General features: G+C 37.0%; 2 protein-coding genes across 2 annotated transcripts; one reads left to right on the top strand and one right to left on the bottom strand.

Moving 5' to 3' along the window:
• The first annotated feature begins 33 nt into the window (after positions 1 to 33).
• uchl5 (ubiquitin carboxyl-terminal hydrolase L5) lies at positions 34 to 7,391 on the top strand. The gene is made up of 11 exons (XM_059341695.1): positions 34 to 245; positions 1,286 to 1,349; positions 1,436 to 1,541; positions 2,355 to 2,480; positions 3,241 to 3,302; positions 3,742 to 3,872; positions 4,116 to 4,179; positions 4,536 to 4,638; positions 6,177 to 6,290; positions 6,457 to 6,555; positions 7,018 to 7,391. Exons 1-11 carry the CDS (start codon positions 170 to 172, stop codon positions 7,060 to 7,062), a joined length of 990 nt encoding a protein of 329 aa, XP_059197678.1. The 5' UTR covers positions 34 to 169; the 3' UTR covers positions 7,063 to 7,391.
• Positions 7,392 to 14,883: 7,492 nt separating this feature from the next.
• LOC131978018 (regulator of G-protein signaling 2-like) lies at positions 14,884 to 17,197 on the bottom strand. Its single transcript, XM_059341514.1, has 5 exons — positions 17,085 to 17,197; positions 16,879 to 16,968; positions 16,231 to 16,292; positions 15,865 to 16,031; positions 14,884 to 15,757 (listed from the first exon to the last, which is right to left on the bottom strand). The coding sequence occupies exons 1-5, from the start codon at positions 17,180 to 17,182 to the stop codon at positions 15,563 to 15,565; spliced, it is 612 nt and encodes a 203-aa protein (XP_059197497.1). The 5' UTR covers positions 17,183 to 17,197; the 3' UTR covers positions 14,884 to 15,562.
• Between the last annotated feature and the right edge of the window lie 4,177 nt (positions 17,198 to 21,374).

Genomic DNA, 21,374 nt, shown 5'->3' with positions numbered 1-21,374 from the left:
CCGTGAAATAAAACGCGCACACCCACATTGCCCACATCTCCCCGCATCACAGTGAGGTCACTCCAGTGCTTCATTGAAATTAGCTTGTACTAGCAGGGTCTACTGCTAAGCTAGGACATTAGCATCTTGTATATGTGCACAGCAGGTTGAATAAACAATATTTTGAAGAATGGCTGGAAGTGCAGGAGAGTGGTGTCTGATGGAGAGCGACCCTGGCGTCTTCACGGAACTGATAAAAGGATTTGGTGAGTGTGATATCTTTACGCTAGCTGCTCATTCAATGTAACGTGGCTATCCGATAGAGCTAGCTAGCTCCTTTAAAGCTAACGGTAACTTGTAAATTAGCTCCTATTGGTTTGCTATATAAGAAAAAATAATGCTATGAGGATGAAATGAAAATATTGTACAGGCTTTGTGTTGTCAACAGCCATCCAAACGCTGCTTTCTCTAAAATAATTATAATAATAATTGGGCACCCTTAGCTAACTTAATTAGGCAAGCTAACTGGCTAGCATTACTCAGCGTTCAAAACAACGGCGCGTGAAAACAAACCCACACTCATGAATGACATTTGTTCTGCTGGGGGGGAAAGCTGCTCACTAAGTTAACGTTTTTTTCAAGTTTTGCAGGAAACACAAAAAACTTCACTAAAAGTGTAACATATCATATAGATTGATCATTTCACTCAAATAGGATGTAACAAAGGATGGCTATTGGCATAGTAATAACACTGTGTGAAAATTATGTAACTTAAGAGAAATAAATGACTTTGGCAATTTTTTAAACATGCCTTTGTGACTTAAGCAAGATATGGTAACACTTTATTTTGAAGGTATCTACATAAAATGCACACAAGCCTGTCAGAAACATGACAAGTTTCATGAGCATTAATGTTACTTCAAAGTGTCATTAATGTTCATGATACATCCCATGTAATGTTCATGACACGCTCATGTCACTCTTATGTAGACACCTTGAAAATAAAGTGTTACAATATCTTGCTTAAGTCACAAAGGCATGTTCAAAAAATTGCCAAAAAAATAGTCACATTTTATATTGATTTAGGCATAATAAATCCGCTTATGTCACACACTTGACATAGGCCATTATCTTAAAGAGGTAAAATCACATGATCTGATCAACTGAGGGTGTAGGCGATTTTACCATAGGTGGCTGGCGTCATGAGGAGATGATTTAGGCAAAAAAAACTAATTTTGACAAAAAATGACTGGGGCGATTATTTTAATAGTGTGACGATATGTGATGCTTTACCTGTCCTTGTCAGGTTGCAAAGGCGCCCAGGTTGAAGAGATCTGGAGTATGGAGCCAGAGAACTTTGACAACTTGAAGTATGGTCATACCTTCATTATTTTTTATGCTCTCTCCTCATAAAGACATGCATAATGTTTATAATAATGTATCTGTGCTGTTCCAGACCAGTTCATGGCTTGATTTTCCTGTTCAAGTGGCAGCCAGGTGAGGAGCCAGCAGGATCTATCGTCCAGGATTCAAGGCTTGACCACATCTTCTTTGCAAAACAGGTATATTTGCCAATCATGTTTTTCATTGTTGCTGTAGTATGCATAACACTAAATAAGTCCATAGCCAATAAAATACAGCCATTGTCTGCTTCTGTACATCTTATTTTACACTCTGCTCCATCACAGTTTGAGCACGTATGTCCTTCCAAGTGCACTTGACTCAATATCTAACTGCTGATGTATAGCTCCAAGAAAGAACCATAATAAACATAATAGTATATTCTGCTTACTAAGGGTGCTTCTGATGGCAAAGAGAAACCCAAGTTTAATTGCAGAACATCACTATCTTTAGAGCAGGGTTGCTCAGGTTAATTAATAAGGTAGTTTAGATGATGAAGTGATGCGCTCTTAATTGAGTAGCTTAATGATGTTAAGCATTCACCCCCTAACAAAGTGTGAGGATCATTCTGATATTAAAAATCAGAATCGTTTGGCTAAATATGTGTGCAATATGCAAAGAATTTGACTCCGATTTTACAATGCTCTCAGGGATACTTGAATAGAAAAAAGACAAACAGTTAAACACAGGATAAACTGAGCAATAAGTTAAAGAAAAAGTGCACAAATAAACAAATAAAAATGTACATATAAACAAATAGTGACAAAATGGACATTTTCCAGGATACAGGAACATCTCGCTTTTGAAATTTGATTTTCTGTCACACTGCTTTTTGAGGCAATTAATGTCACAAAATTGATGATTCAAATTACACTGGATGTAATGTGGTGGACTTTAATTGTATCTGCATCATTAAAGAGATTTTTTTTATCTGTCCTTTTCATTATCATGTATTTCTTTTGTGTCTTTTTCAGGTCATTAACAACGCCTGTGCCACACAGGCAATAGTCAGCGTGCTGCTCAACTGCTGCCATTCTGACATGTTGCTTGGGGACACGCTGACAGAGTTCAGAGAGTTTTCACAGAGTTTTGACGCTGCTGTACGTTCACGGTATTTTTCTCTTTAATTGAAAGAACTGCTCTTTTTTATTTCTATTTCTTTCTAATTAGTTCAGCAGTATACTTTTCTACACATTCACAGTATAGTTATTTGTTTGTGCATTTGCTGGAAACTATGAAGTGTTTTAACACTTTGCTTGTAACTCAAATAATAATAAATACATTATTTATTTAAAAAAACATTAAAAAACTGCTTTCCGTCAGTGAGCAGTAATTTATTACACAACTTGCTATTGCTATAGTAATTTCCCCTTCCATCTCTAACACTGACAGTTTTATCCTCTTACCTTTTAAAACCATGATGACTCAGTTATCTGTCCTACAAATGTTCAAAAGAACCAGGCTGAACTGATTTTTGATGCTCAACTTCTCCTTTGATTCCGAGAAGCTTAAAGTAGAGAGACTTCTTCTGCCAAGCTTACTTTGTTTTTATTATTTTATTATTTTTGATTTAGTCGAAACCACTCTAGAACTTAATTATTTGGGAAAACGAGCGAGGGTGGAATTGAGACTAGATTAGAATCTGTATATTTATTGGCATGATATGGAAACAACAAATTAGTTGACTACTTTAATTACTCTTTTAAATATGACTAACATTGATACACTAATGTAATGCATGACTTGCATGGAGAAAGGATTGTATAATACATTCCATTCAGTCTTTATTAATGCAGCTGCATCTTTAAGGCAAGGGTTATACAGTCAGCTTTATAATCCTGCACCTCCCGCTCTCCACAGATGAAAGGTTTGGCTCTTAGCAACTCCGAAGTGATCCGACAAGTTCACAACAGCTTTGCCAGGTAAGCTCCTGCTCATATCACATCCAGCTGCAGAAAGTCTATTTGATTGGCTCCATGTTATTTTTAGCTCCTCATTTGAACGCTGTGAAAAGTGATTGGCCCGAGTGTGTGTGAAACAGGCAAATGTTAAGCTGGGTCATTTGTTGGTCACCACAAAACTTTGTTAGAGCTGATTCCCTTTTGTAATAAATGACAAATAAAAAAAGTTCCTTGTCACATAAAGCACTTTCATGACCTACTTGGTAATAACATTTTGTATTGAGGCCAAACATATTTAATAGTCTGTAAATCACATTGATTGACTTTGATTGTAGTCCAGGTTTTCTTGGAGCAGAGTGCCTTCCTACGTCCTTACTTGTTCTAAAGGCACAATAAATGCATCTACATGTGTTTGTACAATGCATGACAACTATATTTCTTAATATAATTGTTTTTGCAGACAGCAAATGTTTGAATTTGACGCAAAGTCGTCAGCAAAGGATGAGGACGCCTTTCACTTTGTGAGCTACGTTCCTGTAAACGGCAGACTATACGAGCTGGACGGACTTCGAGAGGGACCAATCGACCTGGGTAAGCAGAAAAAAAAGTCATCTGTTATTTTTCTTTTATTGCTTTTATGGTTTCAGCGCCAACATTGGCAGTTTAATGTTTAAAGTCCCTCGCTGTTCAGTCTTGCTATGCGCAGCTGAATTTCATCTCGTTGGCCATGGCCTATTTCCTCTCAAGCTGTCTGCTTTATGATGATGTACAGTGTCATTACCGTATATATAGATACCTGCAGTCTTAATTGTTCATGTCTGTGTTTTTCACCAGGTGCGTGCAACCAGGATGACTGGATCAGCGCAGTCCGCCCGGTGATTGAGAAAAGAATACAAAAGTGAATATCTTTGCACATTTATTCTAGATTAATTTTAGCTTAACCAAATGGTTTTAATCACTGTTAATGTGGAATTTTAATGAATCTCTTCCACTTTCTTTTAAGACAATGAGTAGTGACACACCAAAATAATTAATGTAAAGCATTGTGCAGGAATCATTTTGCAGACAAGCGCTTTCTTCCACCTCGTTTAATCTATTTACATTTCTTGGAGTTCATAATGTCACAAAACAAAGATGGTTGGATGGATAGATCTCTGTTTATACATACTTGTTCAGACGGATACTGTACTACCTTGGGTTTCTTGACAGCGTATCATTCTATACTTAGTAAAACTGTATTGTTTCTGTCTTTAGGTACAGCGAAGGAGAGATCCGATTCAATCTAATGGCCATTGTGTCAGACAGAAAGATGATATACGAGAGAAAAATCGCAGAGCTTCAGACCCAGCTTACTGAGGTGAGTGGCAGCTGGATCCAGTGTGGATATGACAGAAAACAATGTAATGTCTTACTTTCTCCCTGCGAGGCAGCATTTGAACTGCATCAGATGTCGTCTGTCAAAAGTTAGAGGTCATAACTGGACAAAATATTCATCATATCATATTTGTCTGCTACATATAATGGGTCGGATTTAAGGTTTCTTGATTTTTGTGTTATGATGAAATCTGCTGATGAGTCGCAACATTTAACATGTGACATATTGTCCCAAATAGGAGATCTTGGGACATTATGAAAAGTAGTGACAGCTATTTATGACAAAAAAAATCGGGCATGAAGGCAGAATTCTAATAAGATGTTAATGAAAAGGTAACATTTTTTCACTAACCTTTTTGTGGTTGAGAGCTGCTGCCTGTTTTACCTGATGCCACACCCAGTGTCATTATTAGGTGTTGTCAGAAATGTCCTGCGTTACACCTGTAACTAACCACGGAAAAACAGTGTTGTCAAGGTGTAATGATCACACCCTGTTTACACATCTGGATCACTGCAGCAAGGTGACGCATTCAACCACTGGAGGTCAGCAAACACAAGGTTTAGGGTTTAACTACAGTCATGCAAACATTTAAGGAGTGGGTTGTTTCTAAAGCAGTATATTTACTATTGCCTTATTCAGTTCTCATTAATGAAACTACATATACTACATGCATAGGTACACTGTGAGTCCTTAGGATGGCCTGAAGCAAACCTTGCAAAGGTGTTACTAGTACGGATTAACTCTCTGAACTGCAGCAAAATTTATGTTGTAATAGCTGTATCATAGAGAGAAATGGGCATTATCGTTAAAATTCAAACTTTCCGACAGTCCTTGAATGAATCATAGGTTCACAAAAGTTTCTATTAGGAACAATAACCACAGCTTAAAATAGTGATATTTCTGTTAAAATCACTTTATTCTAAGTGGCACTGACCAGATCCTGTTAAAAACCATTAATTTCTGCTCCTCCGCAACACTGAGAATCATTATTGATTCTGCTGAGACGAACGGTCACGTGACAAATATTCACTGAAAATCTGTTTCCACAGAACCAAGAGGAGAGGACAGGAGAGGCAGGAAACACAACAATATTTCAATATGTACAATATGTGGAGACCCAGTTTGTTCCCAATTATCTTGACACTTGTGGGCACTTGGAAGTGTTGTGTGTGTGTGTGTGTGTGTGTATATATATATATATATATATATATATATATATATATATATATATATAAATTCCATTTTATTCCAAGAATTAAAAAAAAAAAATTAAATCAAGAGAAATTCATCGTGCGTTTTTTCACTGTAAATACAAGTCCACAGTGAGTAAAATGTAAAAAGAGCAAAACCCGCTTTGAAATGGCTAGTTGGGGTTCAGAGGGTTAATTTAAGTGGCTGGAGTTCATTCACTTTACAAGTCTAATTCACCAACTGTCCCATCATTTGGGCGCTGATTTTTTTAAAAAGTCAGGATATATCCTGTTTATACACCGTAACCTTTTGTTCCTGTCTGTTCCCAGGACGAGCCAATGGACACAGACCAGAGCAGCACGTTTCTTAGCTCCATCCAGTCTGAGATTGCCAAGTACCAGCTCCTTATTGAAGAGGAAAACCAGAAACTTAAAAGATATAAGGTGAGTTTCTCTTCAACATTACATTCTGTATTTCATGTCACTATGATATGAAAGCGGGAAAATGTAAGGCTACATTGTATTTTTGCTGTGTTTTTTAGTTTCCCTGGTACACATCAGTCATGCCCAGTTTTCCCTCACTTTGTTGGATTTATGTGTTTTCTCACAGATTGAAAACATTCGGCGAAAGCACAACTACCTTCCTTTCATCATGGAGCTACTGAAGACACTGGCAGAGTACCAACAGTTAATACCTTTGGTGGAGAAGGTACTTTGTTGTCTTTTTGTAGCTTTCTAACACTATTTGCTCTCTGTGTGTGCGTGTCTGGGAACTTAAATATCATTCCTCCTCATTGTTTTTAATGGGATATTGTTTGTGTTTTGTCGAGGCCCTCATGAATAAATAATGAAAGACTTTGGTCAATGTCAAGGGTCTCAGGAAGGGAAAAATAATCAACAAACATAATGAAATGGCTGAGGCTTTTCAGTTTCATTGTTTAGTCTGTCCACTAGAGGGCAAACGTAGTCTCTGCTGCAGAGTTCATGATAAAACTTTAAAGTAACTTTTGTTTTTACAATGCTTTTGGTATGCTTTAATCTACTAGAGTGATTAAGATTTAATGTCTGCAGAAACCAGATTTTGTGACAGAAGAGACAAACGGTATTCTATACAAATTCCTGTGTACATTTTTACAGTAATGATATTATTTGTGTTTTTTCTTCTCACCAGGCGAAGGAGAAACAGAGTGCCAAAAAAGCCCAGGAGGCCAAGTGAACAACAACAACAACAACACAGAGAAGCCTGTAATCACACACACGCATCCAGAACCCGACAGTCACCCTTTAATCACTGAGCCACATTCAGATACTGTTCATCATCTGTCATATCCATATGAATGACCATGGATGGTCTGCAGCACTTCCTCACCGTGGCTTCCCGTGAACCTTCCAGACATTAAGAACTGCACTGCAGGTGTAGCAGAGGGACTGTTCGGCAAAATGCTCTCTCCATGTGTGTCCATCAGCTCTAATGCATGATAGAAGGAAAGATGTGCTCAAATTATTATGTTCTGTCTTATTTTCATAATAAAATGTCTAGATGTTTGTGAATTGGTGTTTCCTGGACAGATTTCCCAAACCTCATTATCCCCTTTTTTGTTTGACATATCAGAAGATAATGTGCTCTTTATTTCAATGCTTCTAACAGACCTGGCGGTGGATCTTTGCCTCCACCTGCTGGTAAAAGAGGGGAAAAGCCAGGGTTGTATTGTATTTTTAGTGTATATAAAGCAAAACAAAAAGCCATCTGCTAAACCTTTTTTATTTGTCCAGTTCAAATTAATTGGTGTATGTGTTTAAGATGAATATCAAACCTTTTAAAAACAATCTTGCATTCAAATCTTTAACGGTTTGACCTGATGAGTGCACACCATCAAGCTGCCAAGTCCTTATAAGTGCATCATTAAGAAACGACTGGCACAATTTTTCAGTGACTAGTGTGTTTTTTGGATGGTGTCCCGTAGCAGCATGTTGATGTGAACATGTTGTGGCCTCTAATTTGTCCTGCAGATCAACATCTGTTCTGTACAAATCAAAAAATTAAATTTAGCTGACTTACGGGTCATGCTTGAATACAGCGTATGTCTCAAGCCCTGCGTAGTCTGACGTATTCACAGTCTGATGACCAAAGTAGAACGTGGCCCTTTTCTATTTTTGTCTTGAGTGTTTACATACACACCTTAAGTGCTCCTTGGATCTGGTCCCAGTAGTCTGTTGCCAAGATTCTTCATGACAACAAATGAAAACCCACAGGTTTTACTACCAGCTCAGGGAGAGAGAGAGAACAGTGTGTCTGTGTTATTAGCATATCTGAGGTCAGGACACTCGGATGTGCAAACAAACAGTTTTCATGGTGACACTTCCAGTTCTGCAGGGTGTTAATGAATACCTTCACTAGCTCACTGTATGTGTCATCCAACATGGCAATTATCAGTATCTTTCCATCACTATTTCATCTTTTGTATCTGGCTGAGCTCACCCGACACAGACTACTAGGCAGGCAGGCAGACAGATGCTAACGCTACAAAAAGAATGAAGTTTTAAAAATAGCCAAAGACTGCTGCGTAACGGAATGTGAGCTGCGTAGGCCTACTTTGAAGGTCAAGAGAAGTTTATTTGTACAGCTCATTATCACATACAGTGTCTCAAAGGGCTTTGGAGGCCCATAAAAAGCAGCGGCTCCACATCCAGACAAGGGAAAAGTCCTTGAAAATACGTTGCCGCTCATTTTTTCTGCTGTTGTCTGATAAATCATTTAGTCTATTAAGATGGTGGGAAAATATATAATAATTGTTTTTTTTTAACCACAGTACGAAACACAAAAGAATTACATTTTTACAGTGATATAAAATGCAAAGTTGAGAAGATGGAGCCAGCAAATGTTTGGCTTTTTTGTTGTTGATTAAATTTTTTAAGAATTAGTGTTTCTAGGAAAGAAAATGTGAAAACAGTTGATGTAAAATCAGCCCTTGAGGGCTTTATAATGCAAACAAAACCAGGAGTTTACAATCATGCTTGCAGCTCTGAGGCTGTAGTGATGCTTTGAGCTAAATGCTGATGTAATAGATTGAAGAACTATCTATTACATTACATTACATTATTACATTACATGTCATTTAGCAGACGCTTTTGTCCAAAGCGACTTACAATAAGTGCATTCAACCTGAAGGTACTAGACATAGACCACAGGAATCAAGTAAGTACATAACTTTAAGAGCTAACTGTCATCGCTACAGGAGTGCTATATGTTAAAGAAGAAAAGAATAGAAAAGAAGAATGACATCAAATATCAAATATTACATCAAATTCCTCTGTCAGGTACCTGGGTTGTACTCTTGATTTAAACTAAGAGGGGCACTTCCATGGCCTTGAAGTTTTTGAAGTTAATGCCAGTAGATACAGAGCTTGGAGGGCTAGGTGACTGTATAGGGAATCACTAAGAGTGTTGGCCTCCTGCTTCATCCAGTGTCACTTGGATATGTTGTTAGTTCACTGTATGTGGGTCTTGATAAAGCCTTGAATCAGAAACCTCAAGTCATGTGGATAGGCCTAAGTTCCTACGACTTAAGTTCCTAAACTTCCTCCAACTGACTCTTGAATGAGAGAAAGATGCATTATTACAGTCCCAGAGCTAGGATAGCTTACCTGAAACTCTATGAATTCTATACCAGGCCTCTTTTTATATATAGCGCTCCTACAGAGTGGAACAAACCGCCTCTTGCTGTTAAGGAGGCTCAGAACCCACAAGCCTTTAAGAAAAAGGTTAAACAGACACTGCAAGATAACATCGCCAAATAAGGTCATGGTAATTTTTTATGACATTGAAGTTGGGTTCTTTTTTTAAAGATAGCCTACACATATGTTTTTTTTTCTGGGTCTGCAAGGACTGGGGCATTAAAGGAGGTCAGCTTTTGACATGCTTTAATGTAGGAATCTCTTATAGTAACATTATGATCACCTCCAAGATGCAGGATGCAATTCTCGAGAAAGATATTTGATTGTTGAATCTCATTCCCAGGTTGTCAAATGCTAATAATGTTATAATAATGATATTTGACTACTTGGTAATCAACTGAATGAAAAGAATGAAAATGTTGCTTCAGAATTACAAACTACAACTTTACTCGGCTTATACAACGATATGTTAAGCACAGGACAGTAAATTAGCCTGATATAGTCAGGCTGTTTTGAACACTATCCATCACAATTTGGATGTGACGTTATTTACATGGAATCAAACATCAGCTCGCCTGCTTGTTTTTCCAGATTCCACTTGAACAACGTTGCTGACGTTTGTCAAATGAGAAGCCCCATCTTTGTCGCCTTTCACCCCTGATGAATTTGCACCGGTGTAACATGCTGACGTTTTGCAAGTATTTTAATTACCATTGTCATGATAACAGTTGAGCATTTTAGCAACCTTTAACACTAAACACAAAGTTAAGCTGAGGATGATTGCAATTTTATTAGTTCTGCAGGTCAGAAACCAAAGTATTTGACATTTTGATGTGATAATGGCACGATATGAAAAGTTAAAGGGTCACCATAAGTTATTACAGTTCATCCTGAAGGGAACATGGATGTCTGCAAAACATTTTATGGCAATCCATCCAAAAGCTGTCGAGACGTTTCACTTAAAACCACAAATGTCAACCTTATGGTGGTGGGAGAAGAAAAGTCAGGAGATCAACAAGGTCAGGGGTCTTAATCCGTTGGGGATTATATGACTCGTCTTGTCTGTACAAAATTGCATTGCAATCCATTTAATAGTTATTTCAGCCTGGACCTGCAGACCGACTCCCTCGAACCAAGCTGGTGGCATTTCTGAAAGTGGTATTCATATTACCATTATAAATAAAATAAGCCTTTATTAATACAGTTTCCGGCTGCACGGTGGTGCTCTCTGGGTTCTCTCTGGGTTCTCCCTGGGTTCTCCGGCTTCTTCCAACAGTCCAAAAACATGCACTTAGGTTTAATTGGTGACTCTAAATTGCCCGTAGATGTGAATGATTTTCTTTTTTTTCAACTCTCTTTATTAATTTTCTCATTTTGAACATAAAACATAACAGTCACACATCCACGATACACATTTACACATACACAATCATACATAAGTGTCTTTTAAATTATATTAACTAATATATCTCAGTATGAAAAAAACAGATAAATGGGGTTACTTTAAGATACAAGATTGTACTTATATATATATATTAATATACCCAGACATATATACGTTCGGGGGAAAACAAAACAAAGACGGAAATTAAAAATTAAATAAATAAAATACAAAGTAATTTAAAAAAAAAAAGGGTAATTAAAAGTTCTTTCCTTCTAGTAGGGGTTAAGAGCACTTCTAGGGGTCAGCTCCAGCCCCCCACAACCCGAATGCTGATAAGCGGTTAAGGATAATGAATGAATGAATGAATAATACAGTTACACATGCATACTTTTCCAGCCAGTCTCTATTCCGCTAACTGAAGACCAGCAGAACATACGGTTCTGGAGAGCTGCAGGTCCTTGTAATAACCATTAATTAACAAGTAATAAGGCCCTTGTAAGTCCTTACAAGATGCTTATTAACATTATTGTGTGTTTATAAGCTTATATAAGTGTTAATAAAGGTATTACAAACACCCATGACCCACCCATTATGTCTTTGCCATGCCTTTATTAATCTTATTTTGTTTGCTTATTGATATTAAAATATACTTTATTGCTCATCTATTATAAGTTAACTATGCTTTTTGCAACTACCGGATCTAAAGCGAGAACAATGCCTTATTACTTGTTAATTAATGGTTATTAAGGACCTTATTATAAAGCGTTACCGTCTTATGGCATCTATTTCAGGCGTTGAGGGAGTTCTATAGAAGTCTACACAGTCTGCACATTGAGAAATTAAGCTAAAGGTTATACCCAGTGCATTAAAAAAGAAGAACGGAAATTAAAAATTAGATAAATTAAATACAAAGTAATTTAAAAAAAAAGGGTAATTAAAAGTTCTTTCCTTCTAGTGGGGGTTAAGAGCACTTCTAGGGGTCAGCTCCAGCCCCCCACAACCCGAATGTTGATAAGCGGTTAAGGATAATGAATGAATGAATGAATAATACAGTTACACATGCATACTTTTCCAGCCAGTCTCTATTCCGCTAACTGAAGACCAGCAGAGCATACGGTTCTGGAGAGCTGCTGGTGTAAAAGATGACCTCATTACATCACAACAGCAGTGCACAGGTCTGTGGAGAGAGCAGGAGCTGTCAGCCTGTCAGGAGCAACGTCCGGGTGTCTGGCCACTGTCAGCTCCTACTATGAGTTCACAGCCTCCGTATCAGAGAGCAGACACACAGCAGGCAGGGGAGGACTCTCTCCGCTGTCAGTCAAGGTGTCCTTTACACATTGTTACATTATGGGAACTTGGCTGCGATGACGTGGCCGACCCTCAATCAGCTACACAAAGAGGAATGAAATGTTCCGAAAGGATGAGGAATGTTGTTTTTGTTGTGCAAGCGAACATCCCGCACATTGTCACTGAAAATATGTGTGCGGTATGTACATGTGTCTGACCTTTGTTAAAGCAAACACACAAAGTGCATGACGTGTATGTTTTGATATTGAAGATATACAGTAATTTAGCCAGTGTAAAATAAACTTTCTCAGTTGCAAAATGTTGCGTCATTTTGCTTTAGTAATAATAAACAAGATATTTTAGGACTGTCTGAGCTACATATTAGTCCTTAACAAAGAATAATCTATGTAAAGCTGCTCTTATCCATATTGATGGATTCATCAACTATGTATGTTGTTTTTGAATCCACTAATGAAGACATTTTTATGTTGGAGCCTGTTAGAGAGGAAACAAAATGATGTGTTTTTGTAGGCCAACCCAGAAGTAAGAATCACCATGGGGTCTACTGAGAATTAGCCTATGGGATTTTTGCATTGGATTTTGGATCATTGCAGAAACTAAGCTCTGTGGCAAACACACGTTTCTGATACTTCATAAATGAAGACCACTTTTATTATGTTTGAAGCGTTAATGCAGCCGACAGAAGTAAAAAGCTAACGTTATGCTATGGTGAACTACACCATGGTCGCATGAACGTCATTAACCTAATCTACAATCTACAAGATCACTGAAAAACATGACTAGAGGCTGTGAGGCGAACTAGTGAGAGAGTTTAATGATGACTGATGTCCCCGGCAACCACAGCAGTCTCATTAAGCCACTTGTTAGCAACACACATAAAAACTCCAAAATTCCCAGGTGGAGGATTTACTGATGTATTTTATGTCGTACAACAATACGTGAACATTTACACAGACCTTATTTCAGGCATCTAACCACCAACCTAGGGGTGGGCGATATGGCTCTAAAAGGCTATCACGATATTTCAGGGTATTTTTGCGATAAAGATATTCTTGACAATATTACAAAATACTGAAAAATATAAAGAAAATATGATTTTTGTCTGTATGAATGAATAAAAAACAACAAAACAAAAATCAATCATAAATCTAAAATGTAGTGTAAAGTGGGCAGTCCATGGCCTAGAGGTTGGTCAGGCTTGTCGGCGGTTCAAATCCCAGGACTGATAGGTCAAGGACCACAAAAGCAACCCTCTAAGGGAACAGGGAGAACAGATGGGTTTTTAAAAGAGATTTAAAAACAGGCAGTGGAGGGGCCGGTCTGATCTGTAGGGGGAGCTCATTCCAGAGTTTGGGGGCCACAACAGTAAAGGCTCTTTCACCTCTCTGCTTTAGTCTCGTTTTCAGGACAGTCAAAAAGTTGCCAAAGGCTTGTCCAGACAGCAAATATGTATGTTTAGATCTCCCATGATTAAAACCTGGTCATATTTAGGCATGATTTTAGACAGAAAATTGGAAAATTAATTGATAAAGTCCTTGTCGTATTTGGAGGATGGTATATCACCACACACAGAAAGGGTGTTAAGTTAAGCTACATAATGTGCATCACTTACACAGCATGCTTTGCTTTCATCACATTCTTAAGCTACATAAGAAACTTACCTATTTTAACCCAAATCATAATCTTTTCCTAAACCTAACTGAGTAGTTTTGTTGCATAAACCTCAATCCACCAGAGGACATTTTTCTTATGGGTAACGCTTTATATTAAGGTCCTTGTAAAAACCATTAATTAACAAGTAATAAGGCCCTTGTAAGTCCTTACAAGATGCTTATTAACATTATTGTGTGTTTATAAGCTTATATAAGTGTTAATAAAGGCATTACAAACACCCATGACCCACCCATTATGTCTTTGCCATGCCTTTATTAATCTTATTTTGTTTGCTTATTGATATTAAAATATACTTTATTGCTCATCTATTATAAGTTAACTATAAGTTAACTATGCTTTTTGCAACTACCGGATCTAAAGCGAGAACAATGCCTTATTTCTTGTTAATTAATGGTTATTAAGGACCTTATTATAAAGCGTTACCGTCTTATCGCATCTATTTCAGGCGTTGACTGGGGTTCTATAGAAGTCTACACTGCACATTGAGAAATTAAGCTAAAGGTTGTACCCAGTGCATTAAAAAAGCGATGCCAAGGGGCACTGACCAAATATCTGTATTTGAAGAGTTGGGAGTGAGAACGTGTTGGCTTAGCACTGCAGGACAGACAAAGATAGCAACCACCCTGGGAACACAATGGAGCATTTAGGCACCATATTTATTGTTGCTGGAATTTAAACAGTTTAAAAGAGAGTCAATATTGGACTTATGTTTGCCAGCTGGACAGAAACAAGACTCCAAATGAAGGCTAATGTTGTTCTGTGTGCAACTGTAAGTGCAAACGTGTTATTTCAACTTTAAGAGTAACATTTGCCAGTATCTTGTTTTCACCTTGTTAGTGCTGCTTCCACATGGCCAAAAAGTCAGTTAATGCAGGTTCAGACCAGATCAGTTTTCAGTGCAAACTAGATAATGACATGTGGGTGATCTTTTGAAATGTATTAAAGCCTTTGAGCTTAAATTATTTTGGTTATATTTACGGTTTTGCATTGGATTCAGAAATAAATGCATTAGAGACATTTCAGAATTGAAGGACACATTTTATTTCCCAAACAGTCCAGCTGCCTGCAAACTTAAATTCACATTCAACACATGCAATATTTACAATACATAACATCACAGAAACTTCTTTGGTAGAAATTGTGAATAATATTATTAGATAAATTAAAAATTGCACATGGCAATGTAAACCAGGGTTAAAAAGTTAGTGTTGTACACATGAAAGTCTTCAAGTGGATATCAGTATAGAAATACATTCAAACTGCATTGTCGGTAAAGAAACATTTTTTGACAGTCTTCTCAGCTTTGAATGTTGCACTTCAGCAGCATTTTCTTGAACGCATCACTGCTCCAAATATCAAATTCTAATAAAGAAATAGCATAAAGAAAGTGCCGGTTACGGCCCAGTGATGAAAATGTAATCTTAATCCCATCATAGAAATGCTCTGTGCACTGCCTGCAGCAGCATGCAGCATGCTGCCTCATCATCCCAACGTCATTGTTGTCAGCAAATTGCTTTACATTTTGCATTTTCCACACAAGCCGTTATTGTTTATACTCAGGATTTGCATTCGGGTCTGTTATACCGAGGCGCTGCCTGGAATCAACATCTTCACCGGTCTGTTCACACAGTCGCAGCGGTAAACAAATGACTTCAGGAGTGGGTGTCTAGTTTGACTAGGACTTAATGTGCTTGCCCTCTCCCTTGGCAGCTGTAGACAGTTCTTTGTAGAGGTCAGAGTAGATAAATCTGGGGTAAGAGTTGTTCTCCATCAGGCTGTAGACTTTCCTCTGAGCTGCCAGGAAGCTGGTCACAGTGGGCTCATGGAGGCTTTGGACGATGCAGTTCTTTGTGTGGAAATCCAGGTTTATCTGTGAGCAAAGAAACCACCACTGTGAGCCTTTCACATCCATTTTTAATGATTAATTATTATCATTTATTCATAAAACTTAAAGGTGTGTAAGTGTATGGCTGTTACCTCTTTGGGAGCTTCGCTTTTAATGAACTCCTCGTAAATACTGTTGGCCTTGGACACCAGCTCTTTCTGCGACGTGAGGATCCTGAAATCCTCACAGGCCGTCCAAAACTCAATGTTCTCCTCACAGAACTCAGACTTCAGAAAGATACAAAAGGCAGCTTTTCCATCTGTGGAGGAGGAGAGAGAAGAGCAGGTGTTAAAGACAAGGCCACTCACTGTTTGCTCATTAATGTGAGGTGAAAAGCCATTAGAGCGTTTTGTTTTATTGAGGCCAATAAAGTTCCTCCATTCAGTACACAGTTACCGTGTGACCTTTGAGACTCGTTTATGTAATCGTGCAGCAATAGCACGGTGAATGATGCTTACATTTATGACTGAGGAGTTGGTCAAGTGACTGCGCCCACTGCTGCACGTCATCAGGAGTCGGCCTGAGGGGAGAGGACATGGATCGTATTAGATAATCGCAGAACAATGCAACTTTAAAGTAACACTGCAAAATCCTTGAACTGATGAAAAATCATGAGACTGCATGCATTGAATAATTGCATCATTTTGTATGTTATTTTTTATTACTTTTATTTACTAAGTATGACCATGCTGCAATGGGCATTTCAGTTTGAATAAAATTATCAATTTATGGCATTAAATCATCTGGTTTGGTTTTATTTAGTCATAAAACCACCAAAAAATGACATACTTGCAAGAATAAAATAAAAGTTAAAATATTTAAATAAATAAGTAAAATGAGATTAAATATAGAACTTGATTAAAAAAAATACAATTTAATTATTTACTTAAAAAATAAAATAAATAAACAGACAAATAAATAAGTAAAATTAGATTGAATATAAATCAATTAAAAATAAATATAATTTAATTATATATCTAAAACAATAAATACATAACATACCTGCAAAAATTAAATTTTTTATAATAAGCATTTTAATAACTATGAAGCGCGACATGTTATGCATAATTAATAAAGACATAATCCTCAAATTAAAAAGGTCTCACCTGTAAGATCTGTTTTTCATCAGATGTCGTATTGTCTGGGAAGAGTTTGTCTTCAGGAAGAATCCTATTCTGTTTCTCCAGTTTTTCCTCCTGGTAAAAAAAAAAGAAAAGAGGAAATCAGTCATCTGGTTTTATGGCAGCGAGAAATATCTTTAACAAGGTCGTCATAATCGGAATCCTTCTCATTAAACAGCACATTAACTTACTTTATCTCCTTCTTCTCTGCGGACAGGTCAGTGGGTTTCATACAGTCAGTGAACGCCATGTTTTGGGATGATGACACAATATCAAAGTTCTCTCTCATGGTTCAATCTCCTCTCCTTCTCCCTCTTGACTCGTCAAGCACCTTTATAGTTTCTCTCTCCAGTGTGACGGGCAGGGAGGCGGGCCCTTACGTGCTCTTTAACACGATTGGCTTCTGCTGTGTAAACACTGACTTGCCCCAGTATGACGCTGAGGCCCGAGGCAATGATAGGCTGTCACTGCACAAGCATTCCCTCCCTGAGTATCCTGTGGGCTTCCAATTTTAAGCATAAGGGTCAAAATGTGACGCACATGGCAGCCTCAATGTGCTTATTTTTAAAATAAATCTATATCAGAGAGCAGTGGAACTTTCTGCTGTGTATCTTTCCTCTTTTATAGTTTGAGAGTGTTTTGTGAAACTGCAGCAGCTCTGATTTGTACCCAGAAGAAAACACAAAGGATCTGAGGCATTGGGATTAATCTTAACCCTTTATCAGGCAAAGAACTATATTTGGTAACTTCAGGTAATATTTCGAGAAAAAAGTTGCAAATTTACTAGATTAAAGTGGCAAAAAGTTGCAGATTTAAGAGATTTAAAGTTGGAAAAAAGCAACTTTTTTCTCCCAGATTCACCACTTTAAATCTCATAAATCTACGCATTTTTTTCTTGTAGATTTGTCACTTTAATCTCGTAAACTTTTTTCTCAAAATATTATTTCGTATGTTTTTTTTACACATTCTGGCAGTATGTAATATCCTCCAATATTCTCTAGGGTTGAAATTTGGAATTTGCAAGTATTTCAATGAGTGACCTATTAAGGGTTAAAGTGGTGAATCTGGGAGAAAAAAGTTTCTTTTTTCCCACGTTTTTCTCGTAAATCTGCGACTTTTTTCACACAGATTTTCCACTTTAAATCTGCGACTTTTTTTCTTGTAGATTTGCCACTTTAATCTAGTAAATTTGCAACTTTTTTCTCAAAATATTACCTGAAGTTACCAAATATAGTTCTTTGCCTGATAAAGGGTTAAATGAAAGAGTGACAAATATACAGCACATACACCACGTAGGCACATTGAGCCATAAAAGTGCCCCTCCTGTTGTCCCTAACATGTCACCATCTCGGATGTACAATTGATTCATTGTAACTTTGCGACACTACCTGCAGTGTTCATATTTAATGACTCACTCATACAGGGTGTGTATCATTATGACATGTTGAAATATGACAGGTTGGTACAAAGATCATGATGCAATATCCTCTTACATCTCTGGGTAAGATGTGAGAAAGTAGAAAAAAGAAGCATTGTTTTACATTCCTTTCATATTAACTTCCGTTTATACAAGACTTTGACAGTATCAACCAGTTTGTTAAATGCACAAAGTCAATTTTCTGCAAAACAATGAGAAAAGATGAAACAATGCCGTTATTGAAGTCAGTTTCTCTGGGTTATAATTCCTTCAGTGTTAATTGTTCAGGAGGTTTTTATCTGCAGAGGTTCCCTCCTCTCCAGAACAAATGGACCTGCTAATTAAAACAGGTGAAAACACTGAATAAAGCAGGTTCACCTTAAAAACCAGTGTTTCTATGACACTGTTCAAAACACTCACAGTAACTAAGCTGCTGCTTTGCTCAGCTTGCTTCTCTGATAACTTAAGATCCAAATGTTCAACAAGAGGTTTTTACCAGGAGCAGAATTATCCACAGATGTCCCCTCTTCTTCAAAACATACGGACCTTTGCGATATAGGAACTATTTCTATTTCTGATCACAGCCCAGTTTTTTTTACAGTTGTTATTTACTGAGAAACAGTGTTCTTCTAATTCCTGGAGGTTCAATCCACACCTACTTAGTGATCCCAAATTAATTTCTTACTTCAAATCAGAATTTGACATCTTTTATTCAATAAATAACACCCCAGATATAACCCCGTCAGTATTATGGGAAACCTGTAAAGTTTATGCTAGAGGCCTTATTATCTCCTATGTTAGAAGTAAACAACATAAATCTTTAGAAGCTCAAAGGAATTTAGAAGGCAAACTTGCAGATTTAAAAAAAGATATACATTCAATATACCCCTCTGATATTAATATGAAGGCAATGGAACATTTCTAAATTCTCTTCTTACTCATACGGCAGAACAGAGTATTCGGTTTGCTAAACAAAACATACGGACCTCGTGATTTTAACCAGTAAAAACTCTGACAAAGCAGCAATCAATCAATCAATCAATCAATCAATCAATCAATCAATCAATCAATCAATCAATCAATCAATCAATCAATCAATCAATTAACACTCTATTTCGGACACAGGGGCGGTCCATATAACATCTCTGTTACATTTCACATTAAAAATCTGTGTATTTCCAGTTGATGTTCAGCACATTGTGAGCAGAGGGGTTGGAGCTAAGCTGTCACTGAAATTTGCTCAGCTTGTTTCTCTATTAACTTAACGTTTAGATGTTTAATGACTAAAATCCATCCTTTGTTTGCTATATAGAATTGAAAAAGACCAAGATCTAAAAAGTGTATCAGAAAAATGTGGCTTAATGCTAGATAAATGGTCAATTTCTGTCAGACAACCAAAGAGTTAACACATGATACAGACATGGAGCGTGTCCTTGATTAAATTTACAGATTTAATCTGCTTTTCAATACTTTTGGTTACATTTGGGATATTTATTTTAGCCATTTTAAAATATTTGGTAACGCTTTATAATAAGGTCCTTAATAACCATTAACTAACAAGTAATAAAGCATTGTTCTCACTTTAGATCCGGTAGTTGCAAAAAGCATAGTTAACTTATAGTTAACTTAAAATAGATGAGCAATAAAGTATATTTTCATATCAATAAGCAAACAAAATAAGATTAATAAAGGCATGGCAAAGACATAATGGGTGGGTCATGGGTGTTTGTAATGCCATTATTAACACTTATATAAGCTTATAAACACACAATAATGTTAATAAGCATCTTGTAAGGACTTACAAGGGCCTTATTACTTGTTAATTAATGGTTATTACAAGGACCTTAATATAAAGCGTTACCAAATATTTTCATGCAGAAAAGTTACAGGGCAAAATGTGTCATAATTCGGGGTTAAATTGGTTGAAAGGTGAAGACGAGGTTAAACTGTTTCCACAGCAGCTCAGTAACTATATCTCAGGATGCAGCTAAAACCTGAAACCTTGAGCTGTAGTTCAGTCAGTCAGCGACGCTTCAGTCAAAATGTTGACCATTTATAGCAAGGAGTTATACAGTTAGATTTGGTGGAAAAAGTTTTGCTGTTTGAGGGAGCTCAAAGAATCCGCTGCTGCTAGGAGAACTGATCCCCCCATCAACAAACACATGCATGACCATGAGATCTTATTAAAGTCAACAGTACCAAACCCTTCAGCACCATAGGAGGAGGTTAAAGGCAGCCGTGCTGGCACGAGAGTATCAGCAGTCATAGTGAGAGGTTTCAGGGTATCAAGGTTCACCTGTATGAATATGCCTGAGACTGTAAAGCATGAATGAACAGCTGACAGGTTCACTGCATGTCAGAATGTTCCAGAATGGCTGACAGCCAGTTAACAGATAGTTTTATGTTGCCAAGACATTTAAAAAATGTAACTGTCAACTGGCTCTGACACAGTTTCAACCTTGGCATGTAAAAGTCTGCCGGATGTATAATTAAAGCAGCATGTTTTTAGCCACTTGGTGATGGAAGAAATTCAATAAAAATTCAATAACTGAGAATACATACTGACATAAAGTTATGTAAGTATACTATATATAAGTCCAAAACTCACTCCCCTTTTGGCTGTTTAGATCTCTAAACTATAAATAGATATAAATTAAATTAAAATTAAAAAATTCAATTGAAATATGATTACTATTACTATAAATAATAATATTAATAATACTGCCGCACAAAATAGGATTAATGACCAGTAAGCAAAAGTACTGCACTGATTAATGTACACAGATTCGCCAAAAACTACATATTTATACTTTTCGTTTGATTTGTGTAGTAGTTCATCTTAAAAAAATATATTAAATCAATTAAAAGTAAATGAAACTAATATTTACACATATATATTTATTTATTTTTGTTGTATTGTTGCCATAAACAGCTGCCAACTGCTGCCAGAAATGGAATTAATAACCAAAAAACCTCCAAAATGAATGCACTTCAAATGCACTCAAATCTATGTATTGAATGTTGTGTTACCAGGACACAAATGTTACATAAGTGAGATTAATCT

The sequence above is a fragment of the Centropristis striata genome, chromosome 9 (assembly GCF_030273125.1).
Source record: "Centropristis striata isolate RG_2023a ecotype Rhode Island chromosome 9, C.striata_1.0, whole genome shotgun sequence".
NCBI lineage: Eukaryota > Metazoa > Chordata > Actinopteri > Perciformes > Serranidae > Centropristis > Centropristis striata.
This window is presented reverse-complemented; position numbering and strand designations above follow the sequence as displayed.